General features: G+C 44.8%; 1 protein-coding gene across 1 annotated transcript; it reads left to right on the top strand.

Moving 5' to 3' along the window:
• The first annotated feature begins 297 nt into the window (after positions 1 to 297).
• STYK1 (serine/threonine/tyrosine kinase 1) lies at positions 298 to 15093 on the top strand. Its single transcript, XM_024208785.2, has 10 exons — positions 298 to 311; positions 2221 to 2330; positions 4350 to 4487; positions 7012 to 7278; positions 7876 to 8057; positions 8647 to 8730; positions 10122 to 10330; positions 10629 to 10669; positions 11927 to 12023; positions 14889 to 15093. The coding sequence occupies exons 1-10, from the start codon at positions 298 to 300 to the stop codon at positions 15091 to 15093; spliced, it is 1347 nt and encodes a 448-aa protein (XP_024064553.2).
• Positions 15094 to 15728: the final 635 nt, after the last annotated feature.

The following is a 15728-nucleotide window of genomic DNA, read 5'->3' as shown; positions in this document are numbered from 1 at the left end:
GGTGCATAGGGAATATTAGTTATAAAGGTGACCTTAATGTTTAATTGGTTAAAACTCTTGTTTTAAACCCACACTAAACTCTGCAGTTAAAAGGTTACACTGTTGTGATACTTTGTTATGCTGGAAATTTAGAGCAAATGTAATATATAAGCCATTGGCAACAAGATTGACCTTTGTCAATGATTGAATGGTACCAGTCATGTCACTTGCCACAAATTGTAATGTGGGATAAATATCCTGTCTATAAAAGTCCATTGAAACTGCTGTAATGCATACCAGCGTGGGTGGGCAGGCCTGATGTTCCAGGATTGGTAAGTTAACCTTTTCTGTTTGTGCTGTTTGATCTTAGCTGTCTAGTCTATGATTAGTATCAGAGGGGTAGCCTGTTAGTCTCTATCCACAAAAACAATGAAGAGTCCGGTGGCACCTTAAAGACTGAATTGGCCGTGTCATCACTGGTTCTCCACTTGTGAGGTAACTCCCTTCTCTTCATGTGCCAGTATATTTATGCCTGTATCTGTAATTTTCACTCCATGCATCTGAAGTGTTTTTTTTACCCACAAAAGCTTATGCCCAAATAAATCTGTGAGTCTTTAAGGAGCCACTGGACTTCTTATTGTTTTTGTAGTCTTTGATTAGTAAACCAAATTTGAGCTTCACCAATTGATGGCTCAATCAATAAATAATCAAAAGAACCCATTATTTACAATAGAAACATTTTTCATTTTTCACCCCACTCTATGTGTAGGAATTACAGCTATGTTATCTTGCAAGGCTCATAACATGATATGCCAAATGACACATATACCTGTATGTTTTATAGTTTTACCAATAAGCTGACACATACCTGGAAATGTTTACTAATATTGGCATTAGAGCTGATGCGAGTTTGTCACTGAGTAAGAATTACTGACATGGTAAATAGTCACCTGCCTGTATTTCACAAATGTATATACTATCACCCTGTCATTGGAGTTCAGGTGAGACAATTTAAAGGCAGATAGAATGTGAAATATGTATAGTAGAAAAAACAGAGTTGTACAGTAGAAAATGCCGCTGTTGCACAGATGATATTGTGAAGTTATAGGTATGCTGTCATATGTTATTTGATGGTTCAAATATTTGTAAATTGCTCTTTGAAAAGTGTGGGATGTACAGCCAAACAACTATGATGAACAGAATTATTGGTATGAAACTGTACCCCTGCATATTGTACAGACTTGCAGCTGTAATGGCCACACCTAGATACTACACAGCATTATGCACCAGTACCTTCTGGCTGCTTTACGCATCTCAAGTAATGCAAAACTGCTGTAAATCCATATTAATGGGATGATTAAAGAGGGTTTACAGCTGCTTTGCAATGCCAGAGTATCACAGAGCAACTGGTGTGTATTGGTGAATCTATCCTATGTATGTAAGAATGAACAATTGGTAGTTATAGAGATTTCCATAGATAAAGGGGCACTGTACATAATTACAGGTGTAAAGTGTCTCTCCTAGGGAGTACGTGAAATTACAGGTGTAAAGGTGCATATTTGAATGTTGCACAGAATGTCAGGTGTAATGAACGTTAGAGAGAATTACAGGTGTAATGAATCACATGTATGAAGTTTCCTTACAGATCTGATTATGTCTGTAATATGGAATCAGTATTGGAGACCTTAATGAGAAAGCTGCTGTTTCTTAGTATATGTTCATGATGCAATAACATAGTGCAAGCACTCTGGTCAGGAATGCCAGAATGGTGTGATGTGGTGTCTTATGCATATGCACCTGATGTTTTATAGGCCTGGAGATAAAAGACTGAGTTATTCCGGCATCTGAAATGTGATTTACACAGATAATTTAAAATATAAGTGAACTAATGTCTCTTAACTTGTGCACGTGTGCCTGCCTGAGGAATCAGAGGTATCTGACTCTCTCTCCCACATGGTACTGCAGAACAAACCTAGACTTAGTAAGAACAAACCTAGCCTCTGCTCCTGTACTGAGATACCATCACCAGAAATTGATTCTGACTATGTCATATTAGACCATTAACCCCTAGGTGTCCATAGCTCTCCAAGTCTCTGATTCTCTGAGTTGCTTCCTCCCACTAATCTGAGGCAGGATTAGAATCAATGACAAAGAGGGTGAATAGCATAGCTTCTCACCCACTTTCCCAGCAACCATCTGGTCCTGCCACTGTATTTATGGTAATGTTTCATATCTGTGCAGTGGAAATTCCAGCGGTGAAGGACATGCTCACACCGAGCTGATCATGGCAGGGGACGTAAGGAGACTCAGACGCATGCTACTGGAATGCAACAGCAGTGACAAGTTATGTGGTAAGATTCAAGGCAACTGTTTCCTTGCCTTTTACTTTTGTGTGTCCAGGTCTCATAAACTAAGCAGCAGGACCTGCTCAGTCAACTGTGAGCCACCCTCACCTCCAGAGAGTGATTTGATTGGGCCTCCCCTGCAGTAAGTCCCAATGCATGACCTCTTCTTCACACCTGCCCCCATCTGTTTTGCCTTTCTAGCTGAGTGTATTGGCTTTGTCACTCAGGGTGGAGAACAAAGAATATGTTTCCAGCACTGGCTTATATGGCTGGGTGGAACGGATAGGGGAATGATGGGTGAAGATTTCCTGTTAAACAGGAGGAGCAATGTAACACCCTGATCAGAGTTCAAAGGGAGGTATACTAATTCCACTTGGGGGTCAAATTATTATCATCACAGAGCTCTGAGTCAGCCCAAATCAGTGTTGCACTCACCCCAGTAGCACTAGAGTATAAGCAATAAACAACACAGAAGCATTCTCACTGGGATGCCCTGCAGCTGCAGGCTTGGCAGCCTTATCTGTTCTGGTTTAAGCAGGGTTGGACTTGGACAGCATTTGATGGGAGAGTTAGCTAGAACAGTGCCTAGAAAAAATGGATACCTTAGAAATACCTGAGATAGGCAGACCACCAAGGGAAACCCAGATGCTGCAAGAAATGCTGTTTACGACTCATTAGGGGAGTCTTTTCCTTCTGAATCACTACTGAAATCAATTCCCTGCAGGAGGTTAGGGGAAACCATCTTTTGGTTGAGACATATAGATGAGGTCTTGACCACATGTGGTCTTTAAAGATCCCATGGTACTTTTCAAGGGACCAATATTAGTAGGTGCCAAGCCCCATCAGCCCCTATTAATTTAATTGGGAGTTGAAGGTACTTATCACTTTATATGAGAATGGCAGCATCCCAGAGTATTGTGACCCAAGAGAGTAAGGATGTTAACCCCAGCATTCTGGCCAAATTCCAAACCAGTTAATTTACTCTTCCGCCCTAATATCTCCCCCTCCCCCAGTGTTTTAGTGGGAGAAGTTATTCACTTCACCTCAATTACACTGTTGTACAGCATTGTTGACATAGAATGGCTGCCAGGCTCCACCCCAGAGCCAGCTGCATTTCATTGGTGAGTGATCCCTAAATGTACTGGCTAACACTTTCAGTCTTCATATACAAGTATGTGGCGGCGGAGGAGGTCATGCACTCACCCTATTGAGGAAGAAGATAATAAACTCTTCTGGGTTCGTCCACACATCTGCAAGACTTGTTGTGCCTGGAGGGGGAAGCTTAAGAAGGGAACCCCAGTCCAAGAGTTGGTAACTGGGGAAAATTATTGTGCCTCAGAGACAGTTGATTACAGGGATAGATTAGTGAAGAGGGAGGCAATCATTGATCCTGGGATTGCCTGGACCAGGTACAGAGTGGATGTTTACCTAAAAGCTGGAGGGAGAGTGTAGGGAAGGACTCTACCCCGATCATGACAATAAAATGCCTATAGATAAGCTGGGACCAAGGTTTGCCCATGAGACTGAATGCCTTGTATTTCCCTTTTCTTTAGTTTGGTCTTCCCTGCCCCTGGAGAGGGGGAAAGGTGTGTGTGTGTTGTTATTTTTTGAGAGAGACTCTTTATACCCCAAGCAGGGGTAGGAATCTGTGAGTGTCAGAGGAAGGAAGCAAGCCAAACTGTGGTCTGGGGGTGGGTGGGGGAGAGACTCCAGGAGATCCCATCCACCACAAGGCACCTAAAGAGGTGGCCTGATATTCAGAGGTGAAGAACTCCCTTTGACTTCAGTGGGAGTCTTAAATAGTCAGCCCCTCTGGAAATCAGGCTAGCAGTTGATAAGGTGCTTAGATACTACTGCAATGAGCACAGCATGGATAGATAGCTCTTTCATGTTGAAAATTACTAGAATGGACTATTGTTATGGTGTTGTACAGACTCTGTTCAGTGTGGGAGTGTTGTACACACTGTGATTTCACTGAGCAGTAACGACTACTCCTTATTTCCTATTTTCTCTTTCCATTGACAGTTGTGCGTGAGTACCAGACTGAAGTGATCATCATCCCTGTCTTCCTAGTGGGTGTCTTTGTCATCCTGTTAGGTGTGATCCTTTGGCTCCGCTATCGAAGCTGGAGGTCGAAGCAACAGCAGCTGCCCAGGCGCCAAGGTAACAAAGGGGAGAGAGCTGGGTTCAATGGCAAGTCTCTCATTCCCACCCCCAGGGCTGTCAGAGACTAGGAGAACTGAAGAGCCTGAGCTTGGTACTCAATGGCCTTGTCTACATTAGGAAAATTGGGACCTCTAGTTCACCAGTGGTACAGCTCCACCAGTGGTAGCAATGGTGAAGGTTGTAGCATAGAGAAGACTCAGGTACTTAGACCATTGTGTCATCTCACCCTGCTCTGAGTAGAGTTAGCTGGCATAGTGGTAAAATCACTTGAGACCTGTCATAAAGGGGACATGGTTTCAAGCTGCAGTCTCTCACTTCCTTCAGGGCCAGTGTAGGCTGGCCACAGTGCCATCTGGAGGTTAATACTTGGCACTGCAGTGGATCCAGGTTCAGTTTCCAGTCATGGTGTCCTATGGCTAGGAGCACTATGAGGCTGGATTGGCTGGCATATGCTGTGTGGGTATCACAGATTTGATTCCTAGTTATAGTGGCCAATTCCCAGGAGTCCACTCAGTTGTGGCTGGTAACACTACAGAGTTGGGGTGCATTGCAAAGTGGCTAAAGCAAAAAACCCAGATTTGAGCTTGTTTTGTATCCATGCACAAAGAGCGGAACAAGTACTTCCAGTCTAAAGTGAATTGGTATTTATTAATTGGTATATATTAAGGGAATTAAGAAAGAACGAAAGTAAAGTCTCTAAGGACACTGTGTGTCTCTTCTCTGTAACAATCTACAGCAATTCTGAGAACAAAATGGCTGCTGTAACTACACGCAGGCAGAGTTCTTATACATGTAACCCTTCTGCCCATCTAAGTTGGCAGCAACAAGGGCCGGGTTCTGTATCTAGGGGTTCCGTTTCAATAACACAATGCAAAACCGGCTCGAGCCCCCACCCAGTGACCTGGGACAATTACATACCACCCCCCTGGGTACCTCTAAGAGGCAATACTTCCCTCTCGCAAGCACGGAGTCTGAGTGTAGCAGAAAATGTTTAATAACATGAGGTAAACAGGTTTCGACATCAGCATAAAATTGGAAAAACACCACAAACAGGATTCATAACACAAACCATGAGCAAAACCCACCCCAGCAAATTGGGCTGTGTCCTTTCCCTTTGGTTCTTGAATCCAGCAACCCCAAAATCACCCAGAGTCCCCAAAGTCCAACACCCCCAAAGTCTCTTGGGTCCAGCAACCACCCAAAGTCTCAAAAGTCCAACAACCCCCAAAGTCTCTGTCCCTGGTCAGTGCAGCCCCCAGAGTAAAAAGGGGGGGCACGCAGGGTGTTAAGGGGCATCTTACGTGATCTGAGGCTGGCCAGCCGTCTGTTTCTCCGTGGGGGTTCCACCGCAGCCTTTACCACGAGCCAGTCCACTTTCCTGCCATCCCACGAACTGCTCCGCTCTACAAGCTGCTCCACTCCGCTCCGCTCTACAAACTGCTCCGCTCACCGACCTGTGAGCCGTTCCAGCCGTCCCCACAAACAGCTCCGCTCGCCGTTCCTTGGGCCACTCCAACCGGCCCCACAAGGCTCCGCGCCACTCACTGCTCCTCCAGTCGTCCCCACAAATTGCTCCGCCAGCTGCTGAGCAATATAGCTTCAGGCTCCCCCACTAGTTAACACAGCACTCAGTGATCTCAGCTCTTAATAACATCAGCTCTTTTATGATTTCAGCTCTTAGCGATTTCAGCTCATAGCATAGTAGGGGAGCCCCAGTGCAGGTGCACCATTGGCCCAAAGTGAATTCAGCTCAGCAGCCTGTAACTAGACTCCTAAGGGAATCAAAGTTAGCTCTGACATTCAACAGTGGAGAGAGAACGCAGTGCAATTGGTGTTTCAAACCCTCAGAGGGGCCCCATACCATCAGGTACAAATACCTGTCCCCATCCTCTCTCAATTCACTGGGTTTTGTAACCCATGCCCCTTGTCAAGCAAGTGCTACTTAGGTAATGGTGAAGGACCCACTCAGTCCTTCTGTCATACAACAGTTCCACTGGCCTTGATTCACAGAATCAGGGTAACAAAACTTTAGTCTTCCTGCCCCAATAATAGAGAAACTGGGGATCCCACACCAGCCAAAGTAACCACTTTCAGTTGCTGTGTTTCATGCCAGGTGAGTGGGTGTGCCTATGCAAACAAGATCAGCCCCTGGAGTTCTTTTCCACACTCGCCATAATTCACCACCAGATGTCAGGGTAGAGCTCATCCTGACTCTGCTTACATCCATGTAAAGATGCAGTACTCAGAAAACAAGGGTTTCGTAGTTACATATACCATAGATTTCAGGTCTGTTTCTCCTGCCTCTCAGACGGGTTGGGTGGGAGTCCTGGGGAAGCAAAGTCCTCTGTCTCCTTATGGGCTGGCCTACCTGAGACCAAATAACACTTCCCCATCCATGATTCCGAAAATCATAATAGAGCATGAGCCAAAGGGAACAGTTCATGGCCAGTGGCAAAATGTAAAAGGGGAAAATTCATCCCCCAAACACTTATATCTCATTTGGCTTTTATTTTTGCAACAGCTGTTGCCCCATTGCCAGCAAAGGACAAGAACCAGAAGGAATACAGTGAGACAGAGAACACCTACATCCAGCTGAGTGAGACAACTGTGGAGAGTCTACTAAGATCTGCAGCCTTGACTCTGAAGGAACTGGAAATACCACAAGACAGACTCATACCAGGGTCCTTGGAGCTGATACACAATGGCAGTTTTGGGGGAATCTACAGAGCGGAATTGGAGACTGGGAACCCTGGGAAGACTAAGACAGTCATCCTGAAAGCCTTACAGGGTAACATTGGTGGCAGGAGTGCTCCATTTGTATACACTTCTCTGTTACCCACTAGTGTGAATCCACTAGAAATTCCCCATTCTCTAGCTCTGAGTCCATTTTCTTTCTTAGCAGTTGCACAAGGGGCTGCCCCTTTCTCTGCTGTGAGCTACCCTGCTTTCCTGTGTGCATTCCCCCAGTGATTCCTCTCTCTCTGTGTACCTCTCAATCTTTCTCTATGGCTTTGACTTCACTACAGAATTTGATCATATCTGAACATGCCTGTAAAGAGGTGAGATGACAAGATGCTGACCATGATTTTGCATTCACTGTAGACAAGCACAAGTAGTGTTCATCATCATGTCAGCTAGTCATGGTTAAACTTTGGTCTTAGCAGGGTTTAGTCACAAGCAGTATATATGCATGTTAAAGGAGGTTGTATTGCATCGTCTAAATAATGCTTAGTCCTGCCATGAGTGCAGGGGACTGGACTAGATGACTTCTTGAGGTCCCATCCAGTCCTATCATTCTTTGATTCTGTGTTGAGAATATTGAATAGGATCTTTGCTCTTCTTTGCCTCCCTGTGGTGATACTGTCTTTTTCTCTGGTACTTTCAGACACTGCTGGACCCAGTGAGGTGAAGGATTTCCTAGGAAGGATTAAGTTCCATCAGTCCCTTGGTCATCATGATAACATGGTTGAACTGATAGGATGTTGTGTAGTCCAGCTGCCCCTTTATATGATCCTGGAGGATGTGTCCCATGGGGACCTCCTGAACTTCTTGTGGACCTGCCGCAGGGTGAGTCTGAGGAAGTGAATGCCGGACCAGTTATCATGTCTATCCTCCACCTCTGTCCATGTCTCTTACATACATCTATTTAAGAAGATATCTTTATCATGTGTAGTTCTTTTAATCCATCCATCCATAGACTTCTCTAATCATCCATCCATTCACAATACAACTCTTGCTTTTTTATGTATGTATATTTCCACCTAGTCATTCCCCTCCCGTCACATTTCCCCTTCGTTGCTGCTTACCCACAAGCTATGCCCACTACATTACTCACCTACCCCACCAGCCATCCACTCCTCCTACACAGCACCTACCCTTCAATTGTCTAACCATTCACCTTTTTACCTCTTCCATGTTTGTTTTTTGATGCAATACCTGAGCATTATAAATGTTTATAAAGAATAACTATCTCAAGCAGGGCCAATAATGCCAATTTGCCGTGGGGCACGTAAGGAGAGTGATGCCTGTAGGAGGATGGAAGGGTTAGATGGTGCCATTTGCTGAAACCAGAATCTCATTAGAAAGAAGCAGCATTCCCCCTCTTTTGCTCTACTGTGGCATTTGTTTGATGTGCTTTCTGCTTCTCTTTCTCTAGGATGTAATGACCATGGATGGTATCCCGTATGACCTCACGGAGAGGCAGGTATATAAAGTCGGGCAGCAGGTTGCAGCTGCCTTGGTAAGTCTGATGTAGCTGCATCTTGATTCATTTATCATGATAGGAGAGACAAAGAAAGAGCCAGAAACCCACTCTAACATCAGAGTCCAACCTGGGGAACGCTATTCTTTCAAATTTAGAATCCACTAAAAATTACGTTTGCTAGATTTAAATAGGAAGCAAAAATGGTTTTAGTTCCTCCTAGATTTGATAAGACACTGTTACTATTAATCCTTGAAACAGGCCAGGAATTACTTCCATTCAAGAATCTGTATTGTTTACCTGACGTAGTAGCACAAGCTGACATTTAATTAGAAAAACTGTAGTTTAAAATGGAAGTTCTCAAGAAACAGAAGAGATAAAAATAAAGGAAGGATGGTAGTATGGTTAAGGCACTGGACAAAAACTCAAAACATCAATGTTCAATGGCCAGCTTTGTCACAAATTTAGGCAAGTCACTTAAGCTCTGTGTGTCTCAGTCACTTGTCTGTAAAATGGGGATAATAATATGTTTCTATTTAGACTGTAAGCTTTTTGGGAGCAGAGGTTTCTCTTACTATGTATTTGTACAGTGCCTTGCACAATGGGGCCTGATCTTAGTTGAGGCCTTTTGGCACTACTGGAATACAAATATTTAACCCAGCTAGAAAAAGGTTTGTGAATCTCACAAATACAATAATAAAGCTGAACAGAATATTATTAGAAAAACCCCAAATGCCCTTCTGTTTCATGAGTGAAAATGTTATAGCAAAGAAAGGGGGAAGCAAACACAAGAGTAACAGGGAAAAGATAGGAGGCAATGGGTTCCCCCACTGTTGGATTTTCCCTTTCAGCAGGACTGGGTTCCCTCACTGGATGGATTCGCCCTCCCACTTCTCACTAGTTAGAGCAGATGTTCCCTCTCAATGGATGGTCTCTCAATTAGTGATTTTCACTCTTTTAGGAATAGAATGTCCTCTTTAGCAGTAGGAGTGGGTATCACCTGACTGGTAGATTTTCCCTTTAGTAGGAGCAAGGATCTCTATTGGTGGGTTTTCTCACGCCCCCTCGGTGGATTAGGTGTTGCCCCTGCTGGTGGATATTCACTATAGGTGGCTGCTTTCAGTGGTGGTAGCTGAAGTGAGTTTCCTTAGGAATTTTGCATGAAAGGCCAAAGGGCTGAGGGAAGCATGATAGGTCTTTGCGTGGTATTGGAACTTCTTGGCCTAACCAATGAGAATATGCCTCTGGTAAAAGCTCCTTGTGGTATTATGTAGGTGTTCCAGGTACACTCACCACATGTTTGGCTGCCAGGGACCCAGGTCACTGTGGTGCATGAACCATTGGTGGGGGCAAAGGGCATAAATTAATTGATTTTTTCAGTCAGTTAAAAAGAAAAACAATTGACTCTTCCCCTTTTTCCAACTTGCCAGGAGTTTCTCCAGCAGAAGAAGCTGTTCCATGGGGATGTGGCAGCCAGAAATGTCCTGATCCAGTCTGACTTCACAGCCAAGCTCTGTGGGCTGGGCCTGGCCTATGAAACCCACACCTATGGCACCAGCTGTGTCACACAGATTGTGCCACTCAAGTGGCAGGCACCAGAGCGGCTATTAATGAAACCTCCCAGCATCAAGTCAGACATGTATGGTTTGTTCTGGGGTGAAACTATATCTGGCTTTCAAACCTTATCTATCACTTTCAGTTCCTCACACAACACTTTGTTCTGATCCCCAGATCAAAACTCCACTGTAGGGCTCACCCTTGCTTCCAGCATGGAGCTCCACCTGGCGGCTCGCCCCTTCCTCCCTCTGCTCACCTCCCCAGCTCACACTCATTGTTATCATATGTTTAAATTACTACCTTGATTTTTTTTCAATTGCTTTCAGGCTAAAGATGGGAATAAGAGCTGCCAGTGAAACTGACATTGTGTTTTCTTGCAGATGGTCCTTTGGAATCTTACTCTATGAGATGATCACATTAGGTAAGGAGAAAAAATAAAATCCTAGGGAAAGGAGGGAGTGTCAAGGGACAGCTCAGGCTAAGAGTCTCAAACCAGAATGCACACAGTTAGGCATTTAAATAAACAGCTTGATTTTTTTCAAAGGTGTAGATCATCCACTACTCCTTTTGGATTTCCTGTCAATGGGATTTACCTCAGTAAATCAGGACACTTATTTAGGAGCATAAATATGGATTCAGGTGCCTAACCTTAAGCACCCAAGGTTGAAAATTTTGACTTATGGGCAGTATGGCTACTGAAAAAGATGGGCTACATTCTACTGCTGCTGCATGCAACATCAGAATCAAAAGTGTTTGGGAAATGGCCATGGTGCCTTTTATGTCATGTGATCACCTCTCTTTGCTAGGAACTGGACTGAGACCTCTACAACTCATTTCACAGAGAGAACAGAACAGCCTTCAGATGAGAATATCTTTCTGCATTTACTTACCTAGTGTCAGATAATTTAAAAAAGAAAGGCTCTGTACCCTATTCCACACTCTTCCTGAGTCATCCAGTCCCCCTAGTTAGTCTGCAAACATTGCCCTAGAAATGAAAGGTTCCATATCCCATTCTTTAAACTCTGTGCTATCTCATCCCTGCAGATTCCATTTCTGATATTAAGCACATTTTTAGAGGGGCTTCTCCAGCAGTTATCTTCATATTCCCCAAATAAGGATGCAACTTACATATCTAAAAATGTGCCTCTCTTTTTCTGGCCTGACAAACATGGGAAGAAGAGAGAGATAGGAAAGACCAAAAAAGAATAAAGAATTTAAGGGATTAAAAGACTGCAGTTCCTGTGTGTGGCCACAGTGTGTCACCCTTATTCCTCACCTTCCTTTTCCCACACTCCATCTGGCCTCTTTATGCTGCACAATTCCACACTGTGGCTTAGGGCTGTCACTTCTGAGTGGCAAAAAACTGGGGCATCCGAACCATTTCATCCGGGACAGCGACGTTAAAGGAATCATTCATCCTGGAAAAATCTGGACAAAGGGCCACCCTAATCTAGCTACAGATGTTACTTTTGCTCTGTCCATTACTCTGGCCTGCCACCAGGTGTTAACCTTTCATGACTCATCACTCAGCATTTCTCTGAGGGGAAAGGAAAGCTGGCATCACACCCTCACTGGTTTATTTGTGGTAGGAAAGAGTAGAGGCCTCATGAAGAAGCTGGAACCTGGAAATCATTTTCCCTGATAGTTTTAACTTTTGTTGTTCACTTTTCTCTTCCAGGGGCTCCACCATTTCCTGAGGTGCCACCTTCTGATATCCTACAACACCTTCAGAGATGGAAGGTCATGAAGAGGCCCTCCACCTGCCAGCCAGCTATGTAAGGGGCTTCCTCTTCTAACCTGATCTGAGTGGTGGGGCTCATACTCTGCTCCCAGCTCAGAGCTGCATGGAGAAGCTCGTACAGCCTCGGTTTAGCAAATTTTTCCAGTCGCGCCCCTCTTACCATTCATGGGATTTGTCTTCCCCCCATTACTTGTAATCTGAAGTAATCCCTTACTTCTGCACTGTTGCTGGCGATGGTGCTGTCTTTAGAGCTGGGCGCAGGAGAGCGGCGTCTGCTGGCCAGGGCATTCATGTTGTTTGTGGCATGGGAGGACTATTTTATTAATTCCACACCCATTTTGCAATACCCACTCTGTTCCTTGCTTCTGCTATTATGGCAGCAGGTCCGGTGGGACCCACGGGATCCCAGTTTCTTTGTGCTCCTCTCAGGGAACCTCTTGCACCCCCTTCCCAAGACGGGCACCGCCCCCCCCACCCCAGTTTGCGCACCACTGTTTTACAGTATTTACACTTACCCTCAAAGATCACACACTGTCCTTGCTACTATTTTCTGAGGGGTTTCTTCTTTTTTTCAGTCTCAGTCTATATCTGAGCACTTCACTACCAGAAAGATGTTGACAGACTAGTGAGGAATTCTGAGAGTGATTAAGGGAGTGAAGGAAAGATTTGAATAGAGAGATTAGGAACTATTAGGAAAGGGATATATAAGACAGAAAATATCAGAATTCCACTATATAAATACTTGGTATGGCCACACCTTCAATGTTGTGTGCAGTTCTGGTTGCCCCTTCTCAGAAAAGATATATTAGAACTGGAAAGAGTACAAAGAAAGGCAACAGAAATGCTTAGGGGTATAGAACAGCTTCCATATGAGAAGAGATTAAAAACGCTGGGACTGTTCATCTTGGAAAAGAGATGACTAAGGGGGGGATATGATAGAAGTCTATACAATTGTGAATGGTGTGAAGAAAGTGAATAAAGAAGTGTTATTTACCCCTTCACATAACACAAAAACGAGGGGTCACCCAAGGAAATTAATAGGCAGCAGGTTTAAAACAGACATAGTGAACTACTTCTTCACACAATGCACAGTCAAACTGTGGAACTCATTGCCAGGGGATGTTGTGAAGGCCAAAAGTATGACTGAGTTAAAAAAATAATTAGGTAAGTGTGACGAACTGGGACTGTTCTTAAAGTGGTCTGTGAATGCTGACAGGGGAGTGTGGCTAGGATAGTCTGCATTGGGGGATGGGAGACTGACCTATGGAGAATACCTGAGCATGTAACATGAGAACCCAGGAGGGGGCTGGGGCCAGGTGACACCTTTGCCCGGGAAACTGAAAAAAGGCTGTGGGAGGGGTCGCTGAAGGCAGAGTCTGGGAAGCTGGCTGGTGAGGTGGCTGAGAGGCAGGGAGGGCTCTGACCTCCGGAGGGGGGCTGGGGTGCCCGAGGACCCCAAGATGGACCTAACTGAGGGGTATCCTGTTGTCTGTGCCTGCAAGACCTGTCTTGGACTGTATTCCCGTCATCTAAATAAACCTTCTGCTTTACTGGCTGGCTGAGAGTCATGGTGAATCGCAGGACGCCGGGGGGTGCAGGGCCCTGAGTCCCCCCATACTCCGTGACAACTGAGTTAAAAAAATAATTAGGTAAGTTCATGGAGGATAGGTCCACCAATAGGTATTAGCCAAGATGGTCAGAGATGCAACCCCTAAACCTCTGACTGCTAGAAGCTGGGACTGAGTGACAGGAGATGGATCACTTGATAATTGCCTTGTTCTGTTCACTCCTTTTGAAGCATCTGGCATTGGCCATTGTCAGAAGATGGACCATTGGTCTGACCCAATTTTGCCGTTCTTATGTTCTTATATCTAGGGGGGATAGAAAGGACAAGAATATTTGTAGGATGTAAATAATAAGGGAGCTAAGTTATTTACTTTGGTACTGGTAAAAGAGAGTATTGCAAGGGCTAAACTGGATGAAAGTGAGTAAAGGGAAAGTTGAGGCTGGATATCGGGGAACATTATATAACAGCGAGGGACTATGGAACAGATTTTAAAAAAAAGATATGTAGGTGCCTAACTCTCATAGATTTCAATGAGAGTTAGGTGCCTAAATACTTTTAAAAATCACACCCTATGAGACTAGGAAGGAAGGAAATAGAGGAGGCCAGTCACTTGGGACACTTAAAACTAGGACTCAAAAAAAGCCTGGAGAATAGACTAGGTAGCAATCATTTATTGGCTAGGGAGATATGGGAGGCTGGACTAGATGTGCTCTAACAGACCTCTTTAATCTCTTTGGGACTCGACTGTATGTAACTTTGACTGCCCAAAAGTCTCTTTCCTTCTCTTGAAGTTTCTTCTTGCCACTTTGATACCCCATCTGTCCTGCTGTGCTGTTGTTCCATCTGGGTCTACCCCAATTTGAACCTGGTTTTCTTGACTCTCAGAAATGAGAGGAAATGTGAAAGCGGTGATCAGGTCTTCCAAATGGTACAGGAGTCTCCTTGATGATAACTTGTCCATTCCCCCTGGAAATACGGGAATTCTCCCTTAAATGAATGAGTAATCCTAGTGGAACAGTACCTCCTGTGCTGACATCAGTCCTGGACAAAAGAGCTCCTGGATATCCAACAAGGAGTCCTGGTAGCGCTCTCAATAAGGAAGGCAGTTGTATGACTTAACGAACATAACCCCTCCTCTCCCATTCCATTTTCATAGGTAAATTCTAATGCTAGCAAGTGTGCAGATTTCAACGGTCCCTTATGCTAGCTGTGTATGTAGGTGACATCAAGGTGTGGTCTCCAGAGTTTTCAGTGAGGGGTGGGGATTCCTTTGTAGCATAATTTTGTCCTTGTGCCTCATTCCTGGCTTCTCACCACTCCTCTGTCTTACAGGTATGGTATCATGAAGTCCTGCTGGCGGTGGAGTGTGACGGACCGGCCGCCACCCGCAGAGCTGATCAAGCGCCTGCAAACAGCAGCCAAGAGCAGCAATGACCAAGTGGTGCTCCAGGTGCCTGAGCTGGTGGTGCCTGAACTATATGCTGATGTGGCTGGCGTTGATTTGGGGAGTCTCACCAGGGACTACTCTGTGCTCTGAAGCATGCCTCTGTGTACTGGGAAGGACTGGATCTCTGACTTTGCCCCTCTTTGGGGATACAAGGGGCTGACCCCTCTGGAACTCAGAATGAAGTGTGTATTGGGAGGGGTTCCTCTAATTTTTTTTAATGCAAAATGTAGTTAAGAGGGTGGGAAGTTCTGAAATAAACACTAGAATCCAGAAGGGACTCCCAACTCACCACCTTGAAATTGAGAAATATATCCTGCACCACTCAAACGCCTGTCTACATTATGACTGGCTACACTGAAGAGGATCAACCAAACAGAAACAATCATTCTGAGTGACCTCAAGGTGGTTATGAAGGTGGCCTCATGGTTCAGTTATGAAGTTGTACAGCTTTGAGTGAATGAAGTCTTTGACAAGGAAGCATTCCAGTACCACCATAGAGAGAAGGGAGTGGTGGTGGTAAAAAGTCTTGTCACCCATGACCCCCCACTTTTGCTGCTTTTTCCAGTCATACATGTGAAGAGAGGGCTTCAACCTGCAGCAATGGCAACTGGGTGGACGGGACTGAAAGCTGTCTACAAGGATTTACAAGAGGTGGATACCATGGATGGAAAGGGATTGCTTTGGTTCCGAAGCATATAAGTGGGAGGAACCTGGATGAAAATGAA

Source organism: Terrapene carolina, unplaced genomic scaffold (genome assembly GCF_002925995.2).
Source record: "Terrapene carolina triunguis isolate 2854851 unplaced genomic scaffold, T_m_triunguis-2.0 Scaffold740, whole genome shotgun sequence".
In the NCBI taxonomy this organism is placed as follows: Eukaryota; Metazoa; Chordata; order Testudines; family Emydidae; genus Terrapene; species Terrapene triunguis.
The sequence above is the reverse complement of the archived record's forward strand: the minus strand, read 5'-3'. Positions and strand labels throughout refer to the sequence as shown.

What these genes read in the sequence shown, in the direction of transcription:
- STYK1 (XM_024208785.2), top strand. An exon ending in GCAGCTGCCCAGGCGCCAAG is followed by an intron (nt 4,488 to 7,011) that starts GTAACAAAGGGG and finishes TTTTTGCAACAG; the next exon opens with CTGTTGCCCCATTGCCAGCA. An exon ending in CCCAGCATCAAGTCAGACAT is followed by an intron (nt 10,331 to 10,628) that starts GTATGGTTTGTT and finishes GTTTTCTTGCAG; the next exon opens with ATGGTCCTTTGGAATCTTAC.